General features: G+C 42.9%; 1 protein-coding gene across 1 annotated transcript in view; it reads left to right on the top strand.

The window, feature by feature from the left end:
- The window catches only part of CREBRF (CREB3 regulatory factor), a 45852-nt gene that overhangs the window by 14203 nt on the left and 16221 nt on the right, over positions 1–15428 (top strand). Inside the window, exons 2-8 of the mRNA XM_073651305.1 lie at positions 1020–1203; positions 4595–4720; positions 5256–6339; positions 8329–8523; positions 9062–9251; positions 9655–9728; positions 11542–11664. Coding sequence (XP_073507406.1) covers positions 1099–1203; positions 4595–4720; positions 5256–6339; positions 8329–8523; positions 9062–9251; positions 9655–9728; positions 11542–11664 — 1897 coding nt within the window. The 5' untranslated portion in view covers positions 1020–1098. The remainder of the gene's footprint in view (positions 1–1019; positions 1204–4594; positions 4721–5255; positions 6340–8328; positions 8524–9061; positions 9252–9654; positions 9729–11541; positions 11665–15428) is intronic.

Genomic DNA, 15428 nt, shown 5'->3' with positions numbered 1-15428 from the left:
GTCCAAATCCATTGCATATTTTGTTATGCACAGCGTCCCAACATTTTTAGAATTGGGGTTTTAAAATGAAGCGTGTGTTTTAGAACGGTTTTAAATACCTCTGCTTCCTGTCTTTCTGGAGCCTTAATTCTCTACTTGTCTGGTTACAGTATTTCACACATGTAATGTATATACATAGACAATTAACACCTTCCTGACATCCAGCTTGTATGGAACATGCCCTGTGCTCAGGAGCAGAGTTGTAAATCTGGCACCTGGCTCTTACCTAGCTCTGACAGCTGCTCTTGACTACTTAGGTGATGCTGTCAATCGGTTATGGCAGCTTATAAGTAGATTCTTTGGGGTGTATTTTCTGTTTCTATCTCATTCAACATGATTGCTTGGCGTTGATGGGCTTTCATGGCAGCTGGGGCATGCTGAAGGCCAATATCATTGCCGTCTTGGCACTCCATTATATGACACAAGCAATATTACAGTAGCTGATAAGTCCCCCTCGGAGGAGGGGGTGGGCTATAAAAGTAGTTTAAAGTGGATCTGTCGCTTGTTAAAAATTGAGTGAAACACGTTGTAAAAATCCCTGACTGTGTCGCTCTTTTTTTGTCTTTTTCTGCATCACTCCATTGCTGAGATATTCACATTTGTTTCTCCTGGAAATCTCGGCTTTGCAGTCTAACCGGGAGTTTCTTCTGAGCCTTCTCTGAGGGTGTGCGCTCTCACCCATCTCTGCATATGCCAATTACAGCTTGGCAGCTTATTTAGCAGGCTCAGACGCTGAGCTGTGATTGGCAGAATCTGAAACAATGGAGTTATAGCGCACTCCCCAAGAGAAGACTGAAGAAATGTCCTGTTGAACTGCAAGCAGAAATTTCACATTCTGCACTCCAGAGGAAACCAATGTGAATATGGGTATTTCCTTGCTGAGGTAGTATTATTTATTTATGGCATGGAGTTACTCCTCACCAGAAATATTGAATGCACTCGCAGTACCCTTACCTAGGTCATTTTTTATTTCTTCTCAGGTTCTGTTTGTGACGCAGGCTCTGGATGGAGTGCCTGTGTTTCCCTTGTCCTCTCTTGTGAATCTCTACTCTTCAGTGTATGTATACTTTTTTTGATAATAAAAAGAAGCTTGTCAAAAGGTCTTTGGAGAAGAAGAAAACCCATTCAGGACATCTGGAAGAGCCTGGCTTTGAAATGCCTCAGGTGAGTTTGTATTCAAACAAATCATCATCACACAGGTAGTAGAGAAAAAAATAGGAGAACAGTTAGATAGTGAAGTTAGGGATCGGTAGGGAATAGTGATGAGCGAGTATGTTTTGTTAACCTTTTCACCGAGTATACTCGGCCGAGCACCGAGTATTTATAGAATGCTCGGGCTTTACGTTTTCGTCGCTCCGTGAACATGATTTGCGACTGTTTGACAGATTTTAATACATGTGAGGAATGCCTGTTTCTTAGGCATTCCTCACATGTATTAAATCTGTCAAACAGTTGCAAATCATGTTCACGGAGCAACGAAAACTTAAAGCGCGAGCATTCTATAAATACTCGGTGCTCGGCCGAGTATACTCGGCGAAAGGGTTAACCTAACATATTCGCTGATCACTAATAGGGAATTGTTAATGCACATATATTAGAAAATAGCTCAGATTATGGCGCTAAATAAATAGGGATTCACAATGAAATTTACTTTGACATCGGATCACCCATTTAACACCAAGAACAGATCTTGAGATTTCTCATATCCCAACAGTCAGACTCCCAGTGATGAGCAAGTGATCACTGAAATGATGTATGGGGGATAACTTATTATTTTGCGAATACCCTATTAAATACAGTTATGGTGTCTCTTGTTTTGAGCCTATGAAGTTTCTATCTATTGATCTTGGATTTCCGCATAAAATTGCAGCCTAATTGTGGCGTTTTGTAGCAATGACCGCTTTTACAAACTATGATCTGGTTGCAAAGAGTAAATATGACCTTAAAGACTTAGAAATGAAGTCGTGAACATAAAATATTCCATAGAAATGTGTCCAGTTAATTGACATAAAATACAAGTGCTTCTCACTAAATTAGAATATCATCAAAAAGTTAAAGGAGTTGTCCACTACTTTTTATTATCCCCCTAATGTATTCCCCCCCCTGGGGGGCCCATAAGGGTTTTTGTAAATGCCTTGCGTTGCAGCTACTGCCTGTGAGCTGCGCTATCACTGGCCGCTCACAGGCTGCGCTATCACTGGCCGCTCACAGGCATCACGTGACTCCGGCTGCAGCCGGCTCTGACATCCGCTGATGTCACGTCATGTTCTGGGTGCAGTCGGGGGTCGCTCTCTTCTGCGTTCCACGGTGGATGCTGGGTTGTGGGTGGGGTTACCCCGCGCGTCACACCCGGCATCCACCACGCGCTTTCCCTCTCATTCATTGTGAAAGCGCGTGGTGGATGCTAGGTGTGCCGCGCGGGGTAACCCCACCCACAACCCAGCATCCACCGCTTGGACCGTGTCACTGATGTCACGCCTCACTTGACGTGACATCAGTGGCAGGTCACGTGATGCCTGTGAGCAGCCCGCAGTAGTGCCACTCACAGGCAGTAACTGCAACACAGGGTATTGACAAAAACCCTTTTGGGCCCCGGGGGAATACATTGGGGGTATAATAAAAAGTAGTAGCCATCTACTTTAATTTATTTCAGTTTTTCAATTCAAAAGTGAAACTCTATATAATGAGTCATTACAGAGCGATCTATTTCAAGTGTTTATTTCTGTTAATGTTGATGATTATGGCTTACATCCAATGAAAACACAAAAGTCATTATCTCAGTAAATTAGAATAATTAACAAAAACACCTGCAAAGGCTTCCGAAGTGTTTAAAAATGTTCCTTAGTCTGTTTCAGTAGGCTCCACAATCATGAGGAAGACTGCTGACTTGACAGATGTAGGCTGTCATTGACACACTCCACAAGCTACAAAAGGTCATTGCTAAAGAAGCTGGCTGTTCAGAATGCTGTATCCAAGTATATTAATGGAAAGTTGAGTGGAAGGAAAAAGTGTGGTAGAAAAAGGTGCACAAGCAAACGCGATAACCGCAACCTTGAAAGGATTGTTAAGAAAAGGCCATTCAAAAATTTGGGGGAAGATTCACAAGGAGTGGACTGCTGCTGGAGCCATTACTTCAAGCTATCACACACAGCCGTATCCAGGACATGGTCTGCAAGTGTCGCATTCCTTGTGTCAAGCCACTCATGACCAATAGACAACGCCAGAAGAGTCTTACCTGGGTCAAGGAGAAAAAGACCTGCACTGATGCTCAGTGGTCCAAGGTGTTGTTTTCAGATGAAAGTAAATTTTGCATTTCATTTGGAAATCAAGGTCCCAGAGTCTGGAGGAAGAGTGGAGGGGCACACAATCCAAGCTGCTTGAGGTCTAGTGTGAAGTTTCCACAATCAGTGATGGTTTAGGGAGCCATGTCATCTGCTGGTGTAGGTCCACTGTGTCTTATCAAGACCAAAGTCAGTGCAGCCGTCTACCAGGAAATTTTAGAGCACTTCATGCTTCCCTCTGCCGACAAGCTTTTTGGAGATGGAAATTTCATTCTCCAGCAGGACTTGGCACCTGTGCACACTGCCAAAAGTACCAATACCTGGTTTAAAACCAACAGTATCACTGTGCTTGATTGGCCAGTAAACTCGCCTGACCTTAACCCCATAGAGAATCTATGGGGTATTGTCAAGAGGAAGATGAGAGACACCAGACCCAACAATGCAGACGAGCTGAAGGCTGCTATCAAAGCAACCTGGGCTTCCATAACACATCAACAGTGCCACAGGCTGATCGCCTCCATGCCACGCCGCATTGATGCAGTAATTGATGCAAAAGGAGCCCTGACCAAGTATTGAGTGCATTTACTGAACATACATTTCAGTAGACCAACATTTTGGATTTTAAAAACATTTTTCAAGCTGTTGTTATAAAGTATTCTAATTTACTGAGATAATGACGCTTGTGTTTTCATTGGCTGTAAGCCATAATCATCAACATTAACAGAAACAAACGCTTGAAATAGATCACTGTTTGTAATGACTCTATATAATATATGAGGTTCACTTTTTGTATTGAAGAACTGAGATAAATGAACTTTTTGATGCAATTCTAATTTAGTGAGAAGCGCTTGTACATGCTTGGTTTCTTTTCTCGAGTCAGTTGCTAGGTTTCGATTCCATGTCTACTCTGGGTGTAGTTATTTTTGGTTGATGCATTTCTGTTTGTTAAAGATCTGTAACCTTGTTTAGCTAGACTGTATAAAACAGGGCAGATTATTTGTCTGCCACATTATAACAGAAATTCCATGCTAATATACAGTTCCCTAGGACAATAAGCTATTTTGCAAAGCAACTATCTTTATATAGTGCATTGTGAAGGGAATTGTTTGCCATCGGATTACTCCCTTTCCGATTGGGAATTGTGACTATATTTGACTCTGCTGTAGTCTTATAACTGTTTTTTCTCTCTCTCATCTCTTACATAAATGTTTTTGTTTGTTTCTTTGTGCTTGTATTATTGACACTTGTTTTATATTCTTTCTATCCCTCCATAGCCAAGTGTAAGTGGAATGGATCCTCCTTTTGGGGACGCTTTTCACAGTCCTGCATTTGCTGAGCAGACTTTAATGAGCACAGAACTTTTGGCCACCAGCTCTGACCCAGACTTCATGTATGAATTGGTAAGCCGTGGTCACTAAAAATCCTTACATTACTAAAATCAGTTGGCTAGTTAAGCCATTTTAGATGCACAGAGCTAGGTTTGATGAAGAACTGTTCAGATGTGCTGTTTAAAGTAAGTCTGTCATGTCCCTGCAGCTAGGATTAGTGACGGACACGCTGATTTCAGCGTTCTTGCACCTAGGAATTAATGTGAAGCAGTTTTTGAGACCTTGTATGTTCACTGTGCAGCAAAGAGTCTATTGATATCATTATATGTATGATCTCCTCATTCTCTAGATTGGCAGATTTCTCTGTTACTATGCATAGGTCGAAGCCTGTCTTCCAGTTGCTGATTGACAGGGGGAACCCACATAATGGGAATCCTTGCTGCATTCATGCACAGTTTAACATATAATTTCTCAAAAATGATTTCACATACACAATGCTAACCCCGATTATTTTTTTATTTTTTTTGCACACCTTGTCAACCAAAGGTGGGCTCACAAGTTTTGTGTTTATTAGAGAAATACACTCTTTTGTATAATGTCTCTCCAGGATCGAGAGTTGGGTTACCAGCAGAGCCCAACGGATAATTTTCTAATGCTGGAAGACTGCAAAGATTTGGAATCCTTGGACTCTTTGGCTGACATCCTGGGAAATGGTCCATCCCTATCTTCTCACTGGGAGCAGTGGGACACTTACTGTGAGGATCTGACAAAGTATACAAAGCTTACAAGTTGTGATATTTGGGGAACCAAGGAGGTGGACTATCTTGGCTTGGATGACTTTTCAAGTCCCTATCAAGATGAGGAGGTCATCAGTAAAACCCCCACACTTGCTCAGCTTAACAGCGAGGATTCACAGTCCGTGGTTGACTCCCTTTGTTACACAGAAGGCTTATTAGCCGCTAGAGCTACATTTCTTCCAGGAAAGAAAGTGTCCTCTGGGAGGGTTAGTGCTCCAGTTAGCGCATCTAAGACTTCTCCAACTGACATGCCATCATCTGATTGCTCCCTAAAAGCCGTCAAGGCTGCTGCAAGTTCACAGATGGCAGCAAAGACTAATATTTCTTGTGAGGAGAAGATCAACATTCATGTGGAATGCAAGGACTATGTAAAGAAAGCAAAGGTAAAGATCAGCACGGTACTTGCTACCCGACCGACAAGCACAGTGGTTGCACTAGACGCATCCAAGGAAAACACGTGTTTTTGCGGAGCAGTGGCCAAAAAGCAGGAAAGAACAATTGGTGAGACTTCATTAGGCCGGAAAAGCTGCGCTATCTTGCCTTTTAGAGAGACTCAAAAGCTATTTTGCCCACCTCAGAATGTGGTGACCATTGGCGCCGTGGAAGGGAATGTTACTGTATCTGCTTCCGTTTCTGACCCCTCACAAAAGAAGGAAGAGCACAACTACTCACTTTTTGTCTCAGAGGGACTTACAGAGTTGGTCAAGGGTGAAGGACCAGGAGAGGAAGAAGATGAAGATGAGGAGGTTGATTTGGATGAAGAAGATCACGATGAGGGATTTGGTAGTGAGCATGAGCTGTCTGAAAATGAAGAGGAAGAGGAGGAGGAGGACGAAGAGGAAGAAGACTTTGAGGATGATAAAGATGATATTAGTGACACCTTCTCTGAACCAGGTAATAATTTGAATACATAAAATGAACTGTTATATTTGATTCTGAACTTTAATATGCCAGACTCACAGGCCATAATTGTGAATGGTGTGGGTGCTGAGACCCGTACTGATGATGATGATCAGTGCTTTACCCCTTCGGCTGTGATCAGCTCAGCTATCCTTGTAGGTCGGTGTATGGACTCATATACTGTGTTTGAGCCTGTACGCCTCCAACTCTGATTTTCCATGGATCAGCTGAGCATAGCTAAAAGGGCACAGTGTAGGGTACACAGCGCTGTACACCGCAGGGTGCTTCTGATTTTTAGTTTTATGCAATCGCCACACTAGTTTCTTTATTAATCAGAACTATTTGATGTGTCAAGAACTGGAACTTCAGTTAAATCGTAGTTACACCCTAGTAACGATTTAGTCTTAATAGCCTCAAAGCCTCTGAAATAAATGAAACAACCTTGTTATACTTATTACATTTTCATTGCAGAAAATGATAGGTTTCACTAATCCTTTAATACACGCTTCCTACGATTATATATCCTGGAAATCAAGGGAGCAGCTAAAAGAAAAGCAGAGGTAGTAGTCACATCAAACACTGCTGCCAGATGGAAACACTAGTGTTGAGCGCAAGTGCTCACTACTCGAGTTTTGCATTGGGTGCTCTGGTATGAACAGAGTATCACGGGTGCTCAAGTACCCGCCCGTATGTTTTGCAACTGTTAGGTTATGTGCCCACGATGCAGAAACGCTCCAGATTTTTCCTGTGCGTTTCTGCAACTCCCTGGCAGAAAAAACGCGTGCGGATTTTACATGCTTTTTTTCAGCCAGGGACAAGCGTTTGTCACGCGTATTTCACATGCGATTTCGCATGCGGGTTGTCAAGCGCTTTCCAAACGATTTTAGGATCACTTGGAAAAGTGCTTGACAACTTGGTCACACTATATAAATCCATGCAACCGGCATGAATTTTATATAGTGTGACCAAGTTAGTTTAAAAAAAAAAGAATAAAAATGTAAAAAACAAAACAAAAAAAAAAACCCATTATACTCGCCTTACGATGGCCCCCGGTCTCCTTCTCCGGTCTTCCCATTGTCTCGCGGTGGTGTAAAAGGACCTTCCATGACGTAATTTAGTTATGTGACAGGTCACGCGACCGCTGACGTCATGGAAGGTCCTTTTACTCCATCGGGAGCCAAGACGTACCGGATAGAAGACCGCGGGCCATCAGAAGGTAAGTATAATGTGTTTTTTTTATTTTAAATTCTTTTTTTTTTTTTTTTATTACAGGTACTATGGTACCCAGGTCTGGATGAGAGTCTCCTCTTCTCCAGACCCAGGTACCATCCGCAGATTGAATCGCTTAATATCCGCATATGCACATGTAGTCATGCAGATGTTAAGCAATTCAATGCAATTCTATGGCGGCCAAATTGCCCCAATTCCGCAAAATAATTGGTAGTGCTGCGGATTTTTCCGCAATAATAATCCGCAGCGGAAATTTCCGCAGAATGTGCACAGAACATGCAGATCATCATTGGGGAACATAGCAGGCCTTCTACCAAGCGGTTTTTAAGCATTTCTGCAGCGGAATCGCCGCTGCTGAAATGTTTAAAAAAACGCATAGTGGGCACACAGCCTTAGACAGCCAAAAAATATCTGCGGGGACTGCCTGCCATACACGGACAATCCACGCATGTTTTTTGGTTGTTTAACAGCCTCAAAACACACAGGGTGGGGACTCAAGCATGTCACTCGAGCACCCGCGATACTCTGTGCATACCAGAGCACCCGATGCAAACTCAAGTAGCGAGCACTTGCGCTCAACACCATTAGACACCAGTATTAATGACCAGACTTCACATTGAGTCCAGAACTTATACCTCTGTTAGGCACCTGATATTCAGGAAACTTGCATTGAAGACAACGTCAGTACCTAATGAATCTTTACAAGACCCCTGACTTTGATAGAACACTATCATAACATGGTTTTTACTTTAGGTTATGAAAATGACTCTGTTGACGACTTAAAAGGGATAACGGCTGTGTCATCAAGGAAAAGAGGGAAACGGCGGTACTTTTGGGAATACAGTGAGCAGCTCATGCCTTCTGACCAAGAAGCAATGCTGAGACCATCTGAGTGGAACAGAGACACTCTGCCCAGTAATATGTATCAGAAAAATGGCTTTCATCATGGTAGGTAGTATGATAGGTCAGGCAGTAGTGCCTGAAATCATCTCATCTAGTTCAGTTGTAATGTGTTGGCTTGTGCTGTTTTAATTAGCTGCCAGTGATAGATTACTTGAGATCTTATCAGGAAGTGATTAACAAAAAGTATTTAAAATTTAATAAAAAAAAGTTAAGAATAACTTTGGACTTAAAAGTATCTGTAGCGTAAATACTAATAATTAGAATTAAATGGATTGTCCACGCCTAACATTGGTGGTTCATGAGCAGGTTATGCCAAAATTGTCCTATCAATAGAAGAAAATGACAACCAAGCTAGGAAAGTGGCATACCACTTTATCATCTGCAGACTTGTGGTGGGCGCATTATGATCAGTGATGACTGGGCGTCCCTTTGCTGTTTCCACATTATTCTACTGATAAGACATTGGTGGTATATAAGAGTATGTACATGAGAACATCTGCTAAAAGATTGCATTTACAATCTGTATGGTAATATATTTACTGACAAGTGAACTAGAATTACACCTTAAATGTTTTGTGGACAGGCAAATACACAGTAAAGAAGTCTCGCAGAACTGATGTGGAAGACTTGACTCCCAACCCCAAAAAGCTTCTACAGATTGGAGGGGAGCTACGTAAACTGAACAAGGTGATCAGTGACCTGACGCCTGTATCCGAGCTTCCCGTAACTGCCAGGCCACGCTCTCGAAAAGAAAAAAACAAACTGGCTTCCAGGTAACTTATCCCATATTGTTTGGTGACTGATGAAGGTGTTAATTTAAATATATGAAAAAGATAAACTGTAGGGCTTATATGGTTCAGAAACAAACCAAAAGTCATTTCACGCAATGAATGAGTGTCTTGCTCGTTTGTTTGGTGATCGGCAGCCTGTTCACACTGCACGATTATTGGGAATGAGCATTCCTAGTAATAATTGTTTCCCAATAACCGTGCAGTGTAAATGAACTTATGAAATCTGCCTATATCTGCCTTGTGTAAGTGCAGATACTGGGGGCTGGACCTATGTACCAATGTTCTCAATGTGTGGAGCATTTTCTGACCTTTTTTCACATCCCCTGAATTAATTTATAAGTTTGTAGAATGTTTTTAATAGACTTGGCTACTCCTTCAATTGCAGAGCTTGTCGGCTAAAGAAAAAGGCCCAATACGAAGCTAATAAAGTTAAGCTGTGGGGCCTGAATACAGAATACGGTAAGTTCTTAATAAGCGCATATGACATTCTGTATGACCTCTCTGCTGATGTCGTTATTGGCATATACTGTATATTATATATATATATATATATATATATATATATATATATATATATAAATATATATATATATAAATATAAATAAATTTTTACCCCTTAATGACCACAGATACGTATTAAAACAGCGGCAGCTAAGGGGCCTTATTCCCTCATTGCCGTTTTAAAACAGCAATTGGGAATAAGGGTATAGGGCCTCCCAGAGTCTGAAAATCTCCAGGGTTGGCTGAAATCCTGGAAAAACACGATCAGGGGCAGATTTTCGAGTCCCTGATCACGTGATTGCCGTTATTCAAGCATGTCACTCGAGCACCCGATGCAAACTCATGTAGCAAGCACTTGCGCTCAACACTAATGATGATATATTCACAGAATTTACTAACATTAGGTCATCGTATTGAAGTATTTTTTGGGTTCAAAATGCTCACTATACCCCTGGATAAAATTCTTGAGGGGTGTAGTTTCCAAAATGGGGTAAGTTGAGGGGGCTTTCTGCTGTTTGAGTGCCTTAGGGGCCCTGTAAATGTGACATGTCACCCGCAATCTATTTCAGCCAATTTGTTTCCCAAAATTCAACTATTGCTTCTGCCGTTTGACCAAACAGAACTTTTTGACTACATTTTGGGGTATCGCTGCGCTCATAAGAAAGTTGGCAACAAACTGTGTAGTCCACCCTTTGGTGTTGCCTCTTGCAATAGTGAGAAATTTAGGGCTAAAGCAAGATGTTTGTGAAAAAAATGAACTTTTCAATATGATGACCTAATGATATCAAATTCTGTCGTACCTGTGGGTTCAAAATGCTCACTATACCCCTGGATAAAATCCTTGATGGGTGTAGTTTCCAAAATGAGGTCACTTGTGGAGGGTTTCCTCTGTTAAGGCACATCAGGGGCTCTCCAAACTCAACATGGCGTCCTCTCCCAGCTATTTTTCATTGAAAAAATCAAAAGGTGCTCCTTTCTTCTGAGCCCTGCTGTTTGCCCAAACAGTAGTTTTCTCCCACATATGGGGTATTGAAGTACTCAGGAGAAATTGTACAACAAATTTTGGAGTCCATTTTCTCCTGTTATCCTTGAGAAAATAAAAAAATTGGAGGTAAAGTAAAATTTTTGTGGGAGGAAAAAAAAAAAAAAGTAAAATGTTCATTTTTTTTCCTTCCACATTCCATTAATTTCTGTGAATCACCTGAAGGGTTAATCAATTTCTTGAATGTGGTTTTGAGGGGTACAGTTTATGGATTAATGTGACTTTTGGGTATTTTATGTCATACGGGCCCCCCAAAGTCACTTCAAATGTGATGTGTACCCTAAAATTACCGGTGTTTAAATTTTGTTGGAAAAATGAGAAATTGCTGATCAGCTTTTAACCCTTCTAATGTCCTAATTTTTTTTTTGTTATGTTTCAAAAATTGTGCTGATGTAAAGTAGACATGTGGGAAATGTTATTTATCAACTATTTTGTGTGGTATAACTATCTATGTGATTTAAGGGTTAAGTTTGAAAATTGCAAACATTTTTAATTTTGTCAAATTTTCGATGTTTTCATAAATATATACGCAGATCATGTCGACCATGTTAATAATTAAATTTGAAGTACAATACGTCACAAAATAACAGTCTCAGAATCACTGGGATCCGTTGAAGCGGTTCAGAGTTATTACCACATATAATTGACACTGGTTAGATTTCAGAAATTTGACCTGTTACTTGAGGTCAAAATTGGCTCCGCCATTAAGGGGTTAATATATTTTTACAGATAATTTGCTGTTTGTGATCAATTCAATCAAGCAAGAGATCATGACTCGTATGCAGATTCCATGGGAGGAGTGGTCAGCAAGCATGGAACAAAAACTGGATAATCTTATCAAGGATACACTAGGTATGTGCGTTTTTTTCCATTTCAGAGTACAGTAGATAATCCTATCCATTGTATGGGAGCCTTTAGGATGTGAGGATACATACCAGCCTAAAGCTGGCCGAACCCGCATTCTGTTGTGTATGGGAGTCTCCAGACTTACCCTGTACAGATAATGTCTGGAAAGCAAAGGATTTGGTCTGCTGAATTTGCCGCCAGAGGAGTTAGGCTGTGTGCCCACTATGCTTTTTTTTAAGCGTTTCCGCAGCGGCAATTCACCTGCAAAAACGCTTAAACGCTTGGTAGAAGGCCTGCCATGCTCCCAAATGATAATCTGCATGTGCTGTGCACCTTCTGAGGAAATTTCCACTGTGGATTATCATTGTGGAAAAATCCGCAGCACTGCCAATTATTTTGCGGAAGCACGGCGTTTTCCCCGCCATTAATTGCATTGGACCGCATGGAATCCGCATCACTGGATCTGCAGATGCGGATTCCATGCGTTTCAATGTGCGGATGGTACCTGGGTTTGGAGAAGAGGAGACTCTCCTCCAGACCCGGGTACCATTAGTACCTGTAAAAAAAAGAATTAAATAAAAAATATACATTATACTCACCTTCTGATAGCCCCCGGTGTCCTTAGCGATGCGTCCTGGCTTGCCGGCAGCTCGCGATGGTCTAAAAAGGACCTGCCATGATGTCATTTAGTCATGTGACGGGTCACGCGACTGCTGACGTCGGCGGTCGCATGACCTGTCACATGACTAACTGACGGCATGGCAGGTCCTTTTAGTCCACCGTGAACTGCAGGCAATCCAAGACGCATTGGATAAGGACACCGGGGGCCATCAAAAGGTGAGTATAATGTATATTTTTTATTTTATTTTATTTTTTTTACAGGTACTATGGTACCCGGGTCCGGAGGAGAGTCTCCTCTTCTCCAAACCCGGGTACCATTCTTTTACAGTCACACTATATAAATCCATGCCGCTTGCACTTTCCAAGTGATGCTAAAATCGCTTGGAAAGCCCTTGACAACCCGCATGCGGAAATGCATGTGAAGAACGCTTCACTTCCGCATGTCCCTGGCAGGAAAAACGCATGTACAATCCGCATGCATTTTTTCTGCCAGGGAGATGCAGAAGCGCTCAGGAAAAATCCGGAGCATTTCTGCATCGTGGGCACATAGCCTTAGGCAGCAGCGCTCTCATAGCAAACAGAAATGTTAGTGTATTATTATTATTATTATTGCGCCATTTATTCCATGTGAAAAAGGGGTATAATACAAGAACAATTACAATAATCTTGAACACAATGTGACAGCGACTGGTACAGGAGGAGCGAGGACCCTGCCCGCGAGGGCTCACAATCTACGAGGGATGGGTGAGGGTACAGTAGGTGAAGGTAGAGCTGGTCGTGGAGCGGTGGTTACTGCAGGTTGTAGGCTTGTCGGAAGAGGTGGGTCTTCAGGTTCCTTTTGAAGGTTTCCACGGTAGGCGAGACTCTGATATGTTGGGGTAGAGAGTTCCAGAGTAGGGGGGAAGCACGGGAGAAATCTTGTATACGGTTGTGGGAGGAGGAGATAAGAGGGGAGTAGAGCAGGAGATGTTGTGAGGATCGGAGGCTGCGTGCAGGTATGTAACGGGAGACTAGGTCGGAGATATATGGAGGAGACAGGTTGTGGATGGCTTTGTATGTCATGGTTAGGGATTTGAACTGGATTCTCTGAGCAATGGGGAGCCAGTGAAGAGATTGACAGAGAGGAGAGGCCGGAGATGATGAGGGCGTGCACTAGTGTTTTTGCAGATTCATGGTTGAGGAATGTGCGGATCCGGGAGATATTTTTGAGTTGGAGTCGGCAGGAAGTGGAAAGGGCTTGGATATGTGGTTTGAAGGAGAGTTCCGAGTCCAGGGTTACCCCAAGGCAGCGAGCTTGAGGGACTGGGGAGAGTGGGCAGCCATTGACGTTGATAGATAGGTTAGTTGGGAGGGTTGAATGAGATGGCGGAAAGATGATGAATTCTGTTTTGTCCATGTTAAGTTTTAGAAATCTGGCAGAGAAGAAGGATGAAATAGCGGACAGACATTGTGGGATTTTGGTTAGTAAGGAGGTGATATCGGGTCCAGAGAGGTAGATCTGTGTGTCATCAGCATAGAGGTGATAATGAAAGCCATGAGACTCTATGAGCTGTCCCAGGCCAAAGGTGTAGATGGAGAAGAGCAGGGGTCCTAGAACTGAACCTTGGGGGACACCGACAGATAGGGGGCAAGATGAGGAGGTGGTCTGTTAGTGGGAGACACTGAATGTTCGGTCTGTTAGGTATGAGGAGATCCAGGATAGGGCCAAGTCTGTGATGCCGATAGATGAGTCTGTAGTAAGAGGGAATGGTCCACTGTGTCAAAGGCAGATGACAGGTCTAGGAGGAGGAGGACAGAGTAGTGTCGCTTAGATTTGGCGGTTAGTAGGTCGTTGGTGACTTTAGTCAGTGCAGTTTCAGTAGAATGGTGTGGTCGGAAACCAGATTGTAGGCGGTCAAAGAGGGAGCAGGAGGAGAGGTGGGAGGACAGCTCAGAATGGACGTGTTGTTCCAGTAGTTTTGAGGCATAGGGGAGAAGTGATATGGGGCGATAGCTAGACACGAAGGATGGGTCAAGGGAGAGCTTTTTGAGGATGGGGTGTGATTAAGGCATGTTTGAAGCATGAGGGGAAGACACCAGTTGTTAGTGACAGGTTGAAGAGGTGGGCTAGAGCTGGGATGAAGATGGTGGTAAGGTTTGGGATGAGGTGGGACGGGATTGGGTCACGTTTACAGGTGGTGAGGTGTGATTTGGAGAGTAAGGAGGAAAGTTGATCTTCAGAAATGGTGGAGAATGTAGTTTTGGAGGAGGAGGGTTGAGTAGGTGTGGGGGCTTTAGGCAAAAGCTTTGTCTGATGGTGTCAATCTTCGGCTGAAATAAGAGGAGAGGGAGGAGGCACTGGGGGACGGAGGAGAGAATTGAAGGTGTTGAATAGTTGTTTGGGGTTGTGAGACAGGGAGGATATGAGAGATGTGAAGTATGTTTGTTTTGCTGCAGTGAGTGTGGACTTGAAGGTAGTGAGGGACTGTTTGAATGCGATGAAGTGCTTATGGGAGTGGGACCTTTTCCATCTACGCTCAGCAACCCTGGAGGCCCGTCGCAGTTCTTTAGTTAGGCTGGTGTGCCAGGGTTGTCGGTTGATTGTGCGAGCCTTGGTATGTGTGAGGGGGGCGACCAAATCGAGAGCTGCAGCTGTTGTGGTGTTGTATAAAGTGGCAGCAACATCTGTATCATGTAAGGAACTAATGTCTGTAAGAGGGAGGAGGGATTCAGAGAATGAGTGTAGGTATGTATGGGTGATGGAGAGATGGTTGCCGGCCAAACAGTTATTTAATGTGTGTGGGAGCCTTTAGTATAGGCAGCAGGAGTCGCAACAGCTGTAGCACAGTTTTTCGTTTTGAATTGTCCCATCCAAAATATTTATGGAGATTATGGTCCACTTTTGTGGCCTGCTGCCAGTTTGTACCAAACCTCCAATAAAAAATATATTCCTTTCTGACTCACTGGTGAGTGTGGGGGTGGGGGGGGACCTGAAAATGGAAATTCAGAAACCTTGTGTAACTGCTGAAAACAGGAACCTGTATGGGAATGTTGACAGAGCAATTGTAGTGTACACAGTAATTATTGTATTTCCATTTGCAAGTTCAACTTCTACAAATATGAAGGGTCAATTCTGATGGAATTGATCTTTAGCATACATTGCACTTTGA

This window comes from Phyllobates terribilis, unplaced genomic scaffold (assembly GCF_046119375.1).
Source record: "Phyllobates terribilis strain yellow unplaced genomic scaffold, ASM4611937v1 Scaffold_11__3_contigs__length_659146591, whole genome shotgun sequence".
NCBI classification, from domain to species: Eukaryota; Metazoa; Chordata; class Amphibia; order Anura; family Dendrobatidae; genus Phyllobates; species Phyllobates terribilis.
This window is presented reverse-complemented; position numbering and strand designations above follow the sequence as displayed.